General features: G+C 51.0%; 6 protein-coding genes across 6 annotated transcripts; 3 read left to right on the forward strand and 3 right to left on the reverse strand.

Moving 5' to 3' along the window:
- Positions 1 to 215: 215 nt before the first annotated feature.
- IAR55_000379 (uncharacterized protein) lies at positions 216 to 3,679 on the forward strand (the record flags this gene model as incomplete). The annotated part of the gene is made up of 15 exons (XM_066943515.1): positions 216 to 295; positions 347 to 430; positions 489 to 590; positions 645 to 788; positions 838 to 964; positions 1,024 to 1,110; positions 1,168 to 1,248; positions 1,315 to 1,557; positions 1,635 to 1,919; positions 1,972 to 2,262; positions 2,317 to 2,962; positions 3,015 to 3,104; positions 3,161 to 3,405; positions 3,479 to 3,591; positions 3,658 to 3,679. 15 exons carry the CDS (start codon positions 216 to 218, stop codon positions 3,677 to 3,679), a joined length of 2,640 nt encoding a protein of 879 aa, XP_066806057.1.
- Positions 3,680 to 4,045: 366 nt separating this feature from the next.
- IAR55_000380 (uncharacterized protein) lies at positions 4,046 to 5,862 on the forward strand (the record flags this gene model as incomplete). Its single annotated transcript, XM_066943516.1, has 7 exons — positions 4,046 to 4,265; positions 4,448 to 4,482; positions 4,543 to 4,627; positions 4,806 to 4,942; positions 5,092 to 5,171; positions 5,265 to 5,323; positions 5,450 to 5,862. The coding sequence occupies 7 exons, from the start codon at positions 4,046 to 4,048 to the stop codon at positions 5,860 to 5,862; spliced, it is 1,029 nt and encodes a 342-aa protein (XP_066806058.1).
- Positions 5,863 to 6,086: 224 nt separating this feature from the next.
- IAR55_000381 (E3 ubiquitin-protein ligase RBX1) lies at positions 6,087 to 6,999 on the reverse strand (the record flags this gene model as incomplete). The annotated part of the gene is made up of 8 exons (XM_066943517.1): positions 6,087 to 6,120; positions 6,180 to 6,195; positions 6,265 to 6,313; positions 6,397 to 6,425; positions 6,496 to 6,534; positions 6,641 to 6,691; positions 6,764 to 6,791; positions 6,907 to 6,999. 8 exons carry the CDS (start codon positions 6,997 to 6,999, stop codon positions 6,087 to 6,089), a joined length of 339 nt encoding a protein of 112 aa, XP_066806059.1.
- Positions 7,000 to 7,699: 700 nt separating this feature from the next.
- IAR55_000382 (uncharacterized protein) lies at positions 7,700 to 9,215 on the reverse strand (the record flags this gene model as incomplete). Its single annotated transcript, XM_066943518.1, has 9 exons — positions 7,700 to 7,812; positions 7,878 to 8,007; positions 8,076 to 8,224; positions 8,291 to 8,402; positions 8,469 to 8,535; positions 8,586 to 8,674; positions 8,756 to 8,937; positions 9,010 to 9,029; positions 9,097 to 9,215. 9 exons carry the CDS (start codon positions 9,213 to 9,215, stop codon positions 7,700 to 7,702), a joined length of 981 nt encoding a protein of 326 aa, XP_066806060.1.
- A 461-nt stretch (positions 9,216 to 9,676) lies between these two features.
- On the forward strand, positions 9,677 to 10,351 carry IAR55_000383 (uncharacterized protein; the record flags this gene model as incomplete). The annotated part of the gene is made up of 1 exon (XM_066943519.1): positions 9,677 to 10,351. The coding sequence occupies one exon, from the start codon at positions 9,677 to 9,679 to the stop codon at positions 10,349 to 10,351; it is 675 nt and encodes a 224-aa protein (XP_066806061.1).
- Positions 10,352 to 10,640: 289 nt separating this feature from the next.
- IAR55_000384 (uncharacterized protein) lies at positions 10,641 to 11,858 on the reverse strand (the record flags this gene model as incomplete). The annotated part of the gene is made up of 7 exons (XM_066943520.1): positions 10,641 to 10,794; positions 10,881 to 10,918; positions 10,992 to 11,102; positions 11,202 to 11,311; positions 11,404 to 11,459; positions 11,554 to 11,691; positions 11,773 to 11,858. 7 exons carry the CDS (start codon positions 11,856 to 11,858, stop codon positions 10,641 to 10,643), a joined length of 693 nt encoding a protein of 230 aa, XP_066806062.1.
- Between the last annotated feature and the right edge of the window lie 1,078 nt (positions 11,859 to 12,936).

Here is a 12,936-nt window from a genome sequence, read left to right on the forward strand (position 1 = left end):
AACTTTTGGAGACGGAGATCCGAGTTCAACTCCGCTGATTGACCGTCGCTTTGCCACCGAACAGTGACCGGTGAGTATGTTGACAACTTATGGAAAGACCCCACCATCTTTCCTCCCATGCAATCATAGTTGTGCACAAAGCAACGCATCGACACATCATCGAATGGCAGACTGTCCTCATACAGGATAGATGCTCTCGAAGGCCAGTCAGAACGATGCAGACAGACCCATCGCGCGATAAGGATTATTCCTTCGCGAGGCTTTGTGATCTCAAGTCGCATGTCACGCTGAAGATGTGAGTTTCAACCGGTCATATGGACAGATCACCAGTTGACATGGAGAGTAGTACTTCTCTCGAAGGCAAGATACTCAAGAGATCCTTCACGGACACGATCAAACAGCCCGAGTTGCGACATAGTGGTCTGCAAGAGTGAGTTGTTGCAATCATCCCGAGTGAAGGAAAGCCAGCTGACTATCGTCGTCTGTAGAGGAGTGTCTGACCTCTACGTGACATGTCAGCTATGGGCAGATGGGAAGGATTACACGCTGCCGTTTCGTACGGCGTGGAAAGACTTCCCAAGAGGTTATACGTACGTCTGTACAAGTCCTGGTTTCCGCCATTGCATCAATTAATGATCTAACAGGTGGAACAACACTATCATCCTCCCCATCACTTATCCCTCGTTGCTTTTGACTTCACAAATCACGTTCACCATATGGGATGTGCAAGGAGCTGGCAAAGCGGTTCCTGTTGGAGGTACAACGATGACACTGTTCACTCCCAAACGGTATGTTTAGTTGTGTCCGTTGTCGTTCCTGGTGCTTACCTTGATGTAGCACCCTCAAGCGCGGCCTGCAGCGACTGTACATCCACAGAGGGATCGAGGCGGACCCAAAATCCAATTCCACCACACCGAGCGAGCCACCAGGAGAAGAAGAGGACGAGATGGGACGGCTCGAAAGGGTAAGCTAAAGGTATTTTCCTTCGCATTATGCCTATGATTGACATGACAATGATCTCAGCTGTTCAAAGAGTTTGACCGAGGCGATATCCCGAAGATAGACTGGCTAGATAGGCTAGCTTACAGACAATCGGAGAAAATCCATGCGGTGGGTTGAACAGGCCATCTGCATTCTGCATCGGCTGACCTGACAGAACTTCCAAAGGCGGAAGCAAGTAGATCTGACAAGCTATATCTTTACGTCGATCTACCAAAGTATGACTTTCCTGTGGTCTTCTCTGAGCAGGTGAGTGATACTGCTGCTGCCGGTACTTGCCCTTGCGGTCGTTCTCTGACCAAAACCTCTAATCAGGAAAGTTCAATACCCCTACCTCCGGCTCCAGTGGTTCACCCCCCCTCCCAGGCCCAACAGCCGGTCTCTGCACTCCCCCCTGACCTGCTGTCGACTGATCCGCACCTTTGGCGAACATATGATCCCGACGCTTGGCGAGAAAATCCCGTCGAAATCAAGCATCGAAAGCTGCTTCGTAGCCAGCGTCTAGGAGATCAAGGGCGGGATCTCAAACCCGGTCCCGCTGATCGGGATCGTCTGAACGTGAGTGATTGTCATCTTGCCATCATTAACAGGACTGTGGGTGCGACTCAATGCTGGTGCTGATGCATAACACGCAGGAAATATTTCGATTGCCACCGACAGCATCGCTCACCGCCCTTGATAAAGACCTTCTCTGGAAGTTTCGTTTTTCACTATTCCGATCACCTCGCTCCCTCACCAAGTTTCTCAAGTGTGTCACATGGTCTGATCCGGTGGAGGCGAAGCAGGCCGTGGAGAAACTTTTACCGTTATGGGGCCAGGAAGTGGGAATGGACGACGCGTTGGAACTGCTTGGGCCTGGATTCACGGACAGAAGAGTACGGGCGTTCGCCGTGAAGCGATTGGAAAGGGCAGACGATGAGGTGAGAGTTGATCACGCAGTGTTGGTTCGCCCGTGGCTGACATTTCCTGTAGGAGTTATTGCTGTACCTTCTCCAGCTGGTCCAGGCTCTCAAATTCGAATCATCACCTCCAATAAGTAATTCGCTCCGGTCAAGCAAAACTCTGCGGAAACGGGACATCGCAGCTGCCAAGCAGGATGAGGAGGTCAGTGGACTGTCCCAGTTCCTGATCGAAAGGAGCGTCGCCAATTCGGTGCTGGGCACAAGCTTCCACTGGTATCTCATGATCGAATGCGATAATCGACAACTCATGGGCAAGATGTATGCGAAAGTCGCTTTTAGATTCATGAAGCGGCTGTCCGAAGTAAGCATACAGTGCTACTCGAGAGCGAAGCCGTCGCTGATCACTGTGAGGTAGACACCCGAAGGAGCCGCTCAACGCGACATTCTTAGGCGACAGGGTGAGCTTGTTGAGACACTGTCCGGACGGGCCAAGGAAATACGCGCATCCAAAGACTCTCGATCCAAGAAGATCGAAAAGCTCAAGTTGTACCTCGGAGATCCCAAGCATGGCTTATCGCCTCTCCCAGCGCCATTGCCACTCCCACTCAACGCTCGTATATCGGTGACATCCATCACCGCTGAGAAATCCTCAGTCTTCAAATCCAACCTCCTGCCGCTACTCATCTGGTTTGAAACGACAGACTCGACTCGTTTGTCGGAAGACGATCCCGAAGCCGTCGTCAGTATCACTCCGGATTATCCAATCATCTTCAAGAATGGAGATGACCTTCGACAAGATCAGCTGGTCATCCAGCTGTTCATTCTCATGGATAAACTGCTCCGCAAGGAGAATCTCGATTTGAGGCTGAGCCCTTACAGCGTCTTGGCGACTTCAACTATGGAAGGCATGGTACAGTTCGTGCCAAGTAAGAGTCTGGCGGCGATCATGGCAGAGTATGGAAGCTTGCAGGCTTATTTGAGGCTGAACCATGCGGACGATGGTGCACTGGGATCGTATGGGATCGAAGCGGGCGTGATGGACACCTTTGTGAGGAGCTGCGGTGAGCGAGATGCGCCAAGGTCTAGCTGCAGGACACTGATACGGTCGTCCAGCTGGATATTCTGTCCTCACCTACGTCCTCGGGGTAGGTGATCGGCATCTGGATAATCTCATGCTTGCGCCAGATGGACACTTCTTCCATGGTGAGTCTTGCCGGAAGATGCAATCTTGTGGAAGACACTCATTCTGTCGTCTGCAGTCGATTTCGGATACATACTAGGCAGAGACCCAAAGCCGTATCCACCCCCTGTCAAAGTTTGCAAAGAAATGGTGGACGCTATGGGTGGCACGGGATCGACGCATTACGCTCGGTTCCAAAGCTTATGCTACACAGCTTTCATCGGTCTAAGGAAGAATGCCAACTTGATCCTGAATCTGGTGGCGTTGATGGTCGATGCGGGGATTCAGGATATACAACTAGAACCGGACAAGGCTGTGTGGAAGGTGAGTTGAGGGCTAGGTCGAGACGCAAAGATTGTGAAGAGCGGATCTGATTAGCATGTGTCGTCGTCTTCAGGTACAAGAGAAGTTCATGTTGGATCTGTCTGAGGAAGACGCGATCAAGCAATTTGAAGCCTTGTTGAACGATACGTCCTATTTGACCGTTGTGTTTGACAGAATTCACGATTGGTGCGTGAAACGCTGATGAATCCGAAACAGCGAGATGATGCGAACACTGACACTGGGAATCTGTAGGGCCCAATATCTGCGGGATTGACCATGTGAGGATGACGAGGTAAAGGCTTATGACAGTACTGGGGGAGGACGTCGAGATACCCTGCATTCTTTTGTATATCCGGGTCGGTATCAAACATGGTGGATACAAGCAAACGACATTCGTTGCGGATGTTATTTTCATCTCGGATGATGCGAGCGAGTTCAGGCACGACCAAAAGTTGGTTAGTGAAGTACAAAAAAACGAAAGAGAACGTTTGTTGTGACATGTTTCATTGCACTGCATCGAACACCTCTCGCTCTTGTGACCTATCAAGAGCCTAGATCAATCCTCTGTCCTTCTCTCCCTCCCTGACGCTCCCTCGGAAAAGCTGTGGGGCGCTGTGTATCGCCTCTTCCTTCCCTTGACATGTCACGTCCATCCACCCTCGCATCGGCCTTGACCCTATCCACCATCGCCTTCACCTTCCGCACGCTCGCGCGACTGACCACGAGGGAGTTCAAGGTCGACGGATTACCGATATTGCTAGATGTGTTGAAGATCGGACACGATGAGAAGGGGAAAGGGAAGGTGCTGGAAGGTGAAGAGAGTGATCAGAGTACCAAGCAGAGGAGGGGGATCGTCACTGGTACGTTGTGTAGATGGACTTGAGGGCCCATCCTTTTACATGAGGATAGACCAGTTTTCCTTCTATCAAAGAGTTGAGAAGAGCGATATCTTAGAGACAGAATGTAGAGATGTCGCGAGTGACGGACAAGCTCACGTCTTGGTCTTGAAGCAAGTGCTAATGTTCACTTCGACACGTTACAGTGTGTAATCACAACTCGGTGGTGGACGATCCAATGGTGCGTCGAACGTCGCCGTCGCCTCTTCTCGCGTGACCGACGAGCTCATTCTTCGCACAGATGTGGTCCCTCATGCCTCTCACCACGTATTTCCCATTCGCGAGACCGTCACATACATGTCGAAACACCAGATGGACCTTGGGGGGTGAGTACGATCCGATCCGATCCGATCCAAACCATCCAAAACTTCGTCTTGATACCTCCCAAAATCTGTTCAAACTCTCTATCATCATGCTTGCCCCTCTCAAAGAGTCACGACACCCAGCATGTTCCGCTCTTTCGTGCGCTTGCTGACGTGCCGCTATTCTCTGGACTTCACTCAGCGTCCGACATCATGTTCACCAACTCTTTCAACAACAAATTCTTCGACTTGGGCCAGGTCATCGAGACCCATCGTGGAGGCGGGATATTTCAGCCGGCTGTCGATCGAGCTGTCAAATTACTCCAAGATGGTGAATGGGTTAGTTGGTACCCACTCACTCGATCTAGCAATCCCTCTTCGTCGTGCGACTCGTGCTGGTCTTACGTCTCCCCTTCTTTTTATGAGACGAGATTGCGGGACCAACATCAAGTCCATGCGCTGATCCGGAGCACGTTGACGTGGCGTAGATACACATCTTTCCAGAAGGCAAAGTGAATCAGCAAGGCACGAATCCTGAAGGTGGTTTACTACGATTCAAATGGGGCGTGTGGGTTTGGTTTCCTTTCATGACGTCTTGCTCCTGCTCTGTGCAACTATTGCCGATACTGATCTTCAACGGTGATGACGTTGATTCGTTTAGAGGCCGTATCATCATGGATTCGAAGATCATGCCCGAGATCATACCCATTTGGATATCTGGTCAGTAGTCTGTGATCCTCTCCTCACTCTCTTCCATCCTCTCATCGAAACTCAAAGGGGAGAGACATGCTGATCTGCTCCTCCATGCTCCCATCACCCACCCCCGCTTCCTCATCACACACACAGGCTTTGACCAAGTCATGCCTGAGCCTCGGAACTGGCCTCGGTTCATACCTCGACCCGGCGCCAAAATCAGTATCACGGTCGGTCAACCCCTCACGTCGTCCATCGAACCCCTCGTCTCGTCCTGGCGGTCCATGGCAGAAAAAGAGAGCGGTACCCTGGGTATAGGAGGCGATTGGGAATCGGAGTCGGCACCGACCTCTCAACGTCAGGGAGAGACTGGCGGGCTGGCCGGTGATGCTCAGAGGGAAGTGAGAGGGAGGGGAGAGTTGATTGATGGAAGAGAACAGGAAGTGAGGATGAAGATTGTGGATGTGCTCCAGGAAGGAGTGATGAGATTGGGAGAAGAGGTCGAGCGACGTGAAGGGCGATTTGAAAAGGGGCTATGGTCACAATCTACGAAACGATCGACATGATACCCGGACTGATAGAGCAAAAGAGGACGGACTAGACGGGGTAGAGTGGAGCAGAACTTGCGTCCGAACACAGGGCTCAAGACACCATATCTTGACACACCATACCAGCATAGCACAGGATATCCAGCATTGTCTATGTCGGATGTATCGTACATGCTGCATAGATCATACAAAAGGGGGAAGGAAATGTATCTCGAAGACGGGAAAGGATGCTTTGGTATCTTCTATCGACCGTATTTCTGCAGTTCCCATTGTCGACTGAGAAGGAAGGTAATGTCAGCTGAGTCTGAACCACGTTGGTGGAGATCGCAGCTCACTTATCGAGTGGGCAGACTTGACAAGGAACAAGAACGTCAGCTATGTGTTGCGATCTTGTTCGTGGAAATCTGAACAGCAGCTCACCATGTCGAGTCTTGAGCCATCGCGAGATACAGTGGAAGTGGAATGCGTGCTGCATTTCAGCGGTGGTTCGTCAGCGAACCCATATCGATCAGATTGGTCACCTAGGGTTGTAAGCAAGGAGCAGAGACGAACGTTACAGATACCCCAGGCGACCGTACATCCTAGTGGATGGATTGATCATTTGTCAGCTAATGATCCCGTTCATAATACAAAATGGATCCGGCAGCTCACCCTCATTATCTGCCCCTTGGTTCGCTTGACATTCGATACCTGGTCGCAGAATGCGATTAGCATATCGGGTCTTTCGGGCTCTCCAACTCAAGCTTCTCTCCGCCGTCTACCGAATGAGCACTCCAGGAGAGCGGGTTTGACTCACAAAGGTCCATGATGTGATTACGACAGATAGCGCAATTGTCAACGACGATATCTGATCGGGTACAGGCGGCTCAGCTTTTGTCATCGCCGTCATTGGGAGAGGCAAGGTGGAGTAGAAGCTCACCCCAAGCCCAAAGAGCGACAGCATTCCACTGACCATGCGCGGATGTAAAGGTAACGCACGTCAGCTTCTTCCACCCTTCGAATACTTGACCTTTCCTTAGAAGCAAGGGCTGAATGAAAGGATGACGATCAACTCGCACATACCTTCTTCACCTCGAATCTCGGCTTCTGTTCATGTCCTCCTCCTGATTTTGCCACTTGCCCAGCAGATGAAGAAGTAGGAGTGTCGACGTCCATATTGTGTCCGCTCGCTGCACGTATCGCTCTTTTGTGTGTAGGTGTGGGTGTGTGAGAAAAATGTAGGGATGAAGGAAGACAGATGATGATAGAATAGGATGGAGGACCAACACGGTGGTGGTTCGGGCTAGAGAGTTGTAACTTGGTGGAGGTCGGGTACTCATATTGGTGATGTGGCATAATTTGCGTGGATGGTGACAGGTGGCGAATGTCTGTTGTGTTTTGACGTATGCTTCAGACGAGAGAACGGAGAAACGTCCTGTTCTGGCTTTATTGGATGCATGGCCAGAAAAAAGCGAGCAGGCGAATATGGGAGGCGATGCATCGATGCGACCCTCGTGGTCTCAGGAGGATTCGATGAGATGAGGACGAAGATGTTCGACTCACATGGGTTTGCCGTGTTCACGATACCGATCCGCATATGATGGATAGACCTTACCACTCAACATGTACTCGTCTCAATACCGGTGATCCTGTCCGGAAGAGGATCAAGCAGAAAGTGATGCAGTACAGCTAGTGTTGTACCCCACGAAAGCCAGCCTCTCGTGCGTAACTTGACGCTTGAGCAAAGCCGCATTGGACCCTCCCCACTTCACATGCACCCATGAACACACCGTGCAACAACACGCAATGCAGACACAGCCTTCCGTTTCTATATTGATCATCACTCCATCTACGAGCCAAAGTCCCCCACAACAGATTACTTGGCTGCCTTGTCCTCCTTGTGAATTTCGATACCTGGTCTCGCTCCCAGAGCCTGCTTGATGTAGCCGTACATGATAAATTGGGAACTGACCAGACCGGCAGTCATGACTGAGGTAAACACAAAGCCGTCAGCTTCACTTCCGGCACACGCGGGAGACTAAAAGCTGGCTTACTCATCCTTGGTCCCAAGCCTGCGAACAATCCTTTCACACCTGCTTCCTTGCCTAATGTGACTAGTCGGTACACCATTGATCCCTTGGGCCCGTGACCCTTGTTGATCTGGGACAAGAGCGTGTCGGCGGGCTGCGACAGAGAGATGAATGTCAATTTAAGATACTAGTCATACAGCAGGAGCTGCTCGGCAGACTGACATGACTGAGAACGGCAGCCGCGAAACCTGCAATAATACCTGATCCAAGGGTGATACCGAAGCTTGAAGTAGCGGAGAGATTGGCTTTGGTCTCGGGGCTCATCTGATTATAGATGAATTCAGTACATCGCTCATTGACAGTGAATTGACCTGAAAGGGAATACGGTTGATAAGCTGATATGCAAGCAAAACATGAGACAGTGTTGGGTAGCTTACCGATGGCATATGGCACTTGCTTGCAAACGATTGGGATGAAACCAGCGTACAAGCTGGAGAACCCTTCTGTACTAGCGATCTTGGTCAAGCCAGAGACGAGACCATTAGCGTACTAAGGTATCCAGCGGATTCTATCAGTTTGTCAAATATGGACTAGTAAAAGGTGAATTGAACTGACTTTGGGATCAGAAACAAGCCTAATTCTTGTAGCTTCTAGAGGGGTCAAAAGGATATCCGCGAAGAATCTGCAAGTATCATCAGCGGGATGTACCTAGGTGAGCCTTGATTCACTTACTCTGCGATGGCAGCTCCTCCAAGGTAGATCGCTGTTCTGTTGGCCACTGCTTTCTCCTGACTTCCGGACAATTCGACGAGGTATTTTTTCTGAAAGAGCGAAGCGAGCATGGCATCAGCTTGCATTTTCTCACCAAGTAACCGCAACAGTAGGCCCGACCATCCACTTACAGCCGCTTCGTACCCCGCAAATTTGGCACCACCTTGGAAGAGATATCCAACAGCAGTAGGTCCGAAACCGGTCAAGAGACCTTTGGTGCCCTCGGCAGCCACGATGCTCCTTCCTCCTGAGAGGAGGGAGAAGCCCTTGAGTGCTGGATCGATCTGGATACGAGTCTTGACGACATCGATTGCTGAACAGGAGGAAAGCGGTCAGCTTCTTGCGATGTAGGATATGTCGCTGACGCGGTGAATGAGCGACCTACGTGTCATAGCCCCGTGAGATCTATACGAAGATGGTAGAGTCAGCTCAGGGCTCTGCATACTACGGGGAAGAGCTGAAGAGCACTTACAAGGTACAACACAAAGCACCGGCCGTGAAGAAGATACCATAATCCTTCGGGGTGAAGTTGGGAGTGAGAGGGGTGTTGGTGACATCCCTGGCTACTTCCTTCGCTTTTTGTGCTGCCATCGTGGATCGAGTCTATGCGGTGTCTACTGGACGAGACTGCGAGAGGGCGGGGGGGAGGATGTGTTGGGCCTGGACGACAGGTGAATGGATTGTGACGATGGACTGAGAAGATGAAGAAGAATGAGAAATTGACATAAAAGAGAGAGATTTGCTGTATCTACGTCGCTGTTGTGTGCGTGCTGTTGATTGTTTTGATGACGTATTTCCGGCACTTTTGGTCGAGCCCTGAAGAGTCAAAAGCTATTCTTATTGTCAAGTTATCTCTGCAGCAGAAGAGTGAAAAGAGGAGATCCGTGGATCTAAGCGCGTCCAATCTTGAGTAGAAGTGATGGATGATGAAGGTAAGACCACGCAGCTCCTCCTTCTCTTGATCCGCAACCACACACCTATTGTCCCTCAAGGAGAGATCCGAGTGACAGACAGGGACGTACGGAGCGACGGTGTGTGTACCCTTGGCCAAAATGTCCAACATCCATTTCTCACCCACGGACGATATCCGACTGATCCTCTCACAACTCCCCTTGCCTTCCTTCTGTCTGTGCTGCTCCGGATCCTCCCCTTCACCATCATCCCCTCCTCTCTCGGCACATGACGGCGGGGAGCTGGAAAACCTGTTTGCACCTCCTGGTGGTGATGATGCGGATGACTGGAGTCTCGAAGATCAAGGCGCGATGTTGAGAACACCTCGAGAGGTGAATCGAAGGATGAGGTCGACTTCAAGGTCGAGATACGGATACGATGATCCGCCTGCATACGATCAAACGTGTGTTTCCTCGATCAAGCAATCTCGAAAAAGCCTCGTCGCGACGAACGACGATTCTGAACCTGGTCCTCTCCGGGATACAAGTGGATACGATATGGGCCCAAATGCCGTTCCGCTAGAACGATCGACACTTGCGAATCTACCCAATCTAGCGAGATTGTACGAACCGACTCTCACTCTGGCAGACATCGAGAGAGAAGAAGCGGAACAAGCGGAACGGGATCGACAGGCTGAACTACCCTCTGGTGGAGAGAGGAAGGCGGAAGAAGATGAGTTTGGGGATTTTGCCAAAGCCGGAGAGGTGGAGGACGAAGAAGAGGTGGCAGAGGTGTCGTTCGGCTTGGAAGAGTCGGATGATGAAGGGGATCAATGAGAGTGCCGCTTAGAGGTGGACGGAGAGAAACAGCGTCGACAGCCTACTCACTGTCGCTCAGAAAGAGTGCAGCGGATGGAGGTCGGAGGAAACTACGAACCAGATTGACACGACACCTATACGACAATCACGACATGACATGACATGCATCACATTACGACCTGTCCATATGTCCTAGCTACTGCTCATTATTTCACGTGGTCTCTTCACACAAAATCACATCGCATCGAACTCCACCTGGAAGCGCGATCATCCTCGTCTTGAGGGGATGGTGAGTCGCTCGCTCCGACTAATGCCTCGGCACGATCTCTCGCGTGGTCCTCTTATAATGATAGTATCCATTGGAAGGGACACCGTGAGGAACACCACGAGCACCTTCGCCGCCGTTCGCACGGGTAGCTGCACCGTCCCAAGCTTCCGCGGGCCATCGAATGATGAACACGCTATGTAGGTCGCTCGATGAGCTGAACATACAAACACGTTGTGTCCCGCAGGAATGGCGAGTCGTGATGGATGGTATTGTACTCACATGATCATGCACAGCGCAGCGGTCAATCCCATCCAGATCTACGAAACCGAATCCACCTGATCAGCACCAGTCGCAATTGCAGTCTATCGCGAGAGCTCCAAGGCCACTCACCGCCGAGCCCAGCTTTGCTTCCACGTTGGCTAGCTCAAAAGATCGATGGGCAATACTCCATCCGAAGATTGACAGTGTCCATGCATGGACAGTCAAGGCTGTGGCCAGAGTCTGTGACGCGTGGCAAGGTTCATACCAATCAAGTCAGTGCCGGGCAACCGATCGCTCGTTCTGGCACGCAGCCAAGTGGGAGGACGGAAACTTACGTACCATCGCGACGATGAAGAATGTCCTGTTTCCGACGGTACGAAGGGCTCTCGACTCGTGAACGAACAGCAGGGGGAGGATGCTGAGAGTGGTCAAGAACAGGAAGATGAAAGCTGTAGAAGTGTCCCATCGAATGTCAGTAGTCGTTCATGGGTCTCATGTGAAGCATTGTATCGTCTTTTTGCAAAGTTCCGATATGACACACCGATCGCCCATAGCATCATAGCACCTGACAAAGCCTTGTTCACCTGAGTACCGTATCTGTGTCTTTGTCGTCAGCTCGCTTCATCCCAATGCCCTTCTGCTCACCGCGAATGACATGTTTTGCAGTAGTCAATCTGCAATGTTCACTCACTCGTAGGACACTTGACTGGGGAGACAAAACCCTGGAGCACACCATCCAAAAGATCCAAATGTCGTGTCGCCAGCAGCTGCAGGAAGTCGAAGGAAGTTGATCGATGAGATGAACGGGGAGGAGAAGGTGATGAGTATGCTATATGTATGAGTGGACTGGGATCAGTGAGGCTTCTCGTCGCGTGATTGGAGGAGGGAGATTAGATGTCAGATCACTCACACCAGGACCAAAGCGGCGAATGTCAAAGTGAAGAGCGCGATGACATGGGCGCCGTAAGGGATCCTTGAGGTCCAACGAGGAGGCATGGTGAATACCGACTTGGTCTAGGGTGAGAGGATAAGCGAAGTTGAGATCGTTAGATGGTCGTCAAGAATTTCGTAGAAGATCGTCCAACGTCAGCCCGGAGGTACAGTAGATCGTGATTCAACTTCGTATCAAGTTCCTGGGGATCGAAAGGTGAACGACTTTGAACACTATGCCACGGTCAAGTCCCGGGTTCGGCCTTCAATCGTCTGCGTACGCTCCCTAGGTCGATGTCCTGACGTTCTGCGCGAAGAAGAAAAGACAGAGCATTCGATGATGGTCAATGTATAAGTTAATCCAGCCCCGCTGTCAGAGGCCCAAGATCACTCATTCATCCTCACTCATCTCGTGGCGTTGTTGCTTTGGTTCGACCAAAGGATGCATGTGTTCAACTTGACATGCGTTTAGTCAGCTTGTGTATGTACAGTATGCATGCACGGAACATGTCCTTGTATGTCTGTGTACATTAAGATAGGTTTGTAGACGCTTTTTCATGCATGCATAAGGCTTGAAGCTCGGTCTCAGCTGTGCGTTTGACCCTGAGACAGATTCCGGTACGACGTTTCATTTCCTTCGAATGTGAGAACAAAAATCAAAGATCAGTTTCATCACTTCCATCGAATCCGATCACTTACAGAATTCTCACAGAAGATCGAGAATCCATCATTGAAACCTGATCATTCACAACGGAAGACGATGCGTCTCCCATCTCCCGAGCTCACCGTCCACAAGATAGAGGTCCCATAGCCAGATCGCCACGGAATGACCGTCGGCGTGTGGCTCTCACGTGCAGAGTGCCACAGAGCGGGAATTGTGGTTGTAAAGGCGTTGATTTGGTTTGGTTTTGTTTACCCTCTTGGCGTGGTATTAAGCTTCACTAGGGGTCATCCAACACCCCATGGAAGCCATTGAAATTGCAAGAAGCGGGTGGCGGACGTAGCCAGCTCAAGGATGTTAGGACAACAAGTCACGACTCGTGTTGATATGGTTGATTCACTTTCCCCAATATCTATAACTTTTCGATACTCATACACTTGCTCGCCGATTAGAGGATCTTCGATCTGCCATCTCTCTCCAGGC

This window comes from Kwoniella newhampshirensis, chromosome 1 (assembly GCF_039105145.1).
Source record: "Kwoniella newhampshirensis strain CBS 13917 chromosome 1, whole genome shotgun sequence".
Lineage (NCBI taxonomy): Eukaryota > Fungi > Basidiomycota > Tremellomycetes > Tremellales > Cryptococcaceae > Kwoniella > Kwoniella newhampshirensis.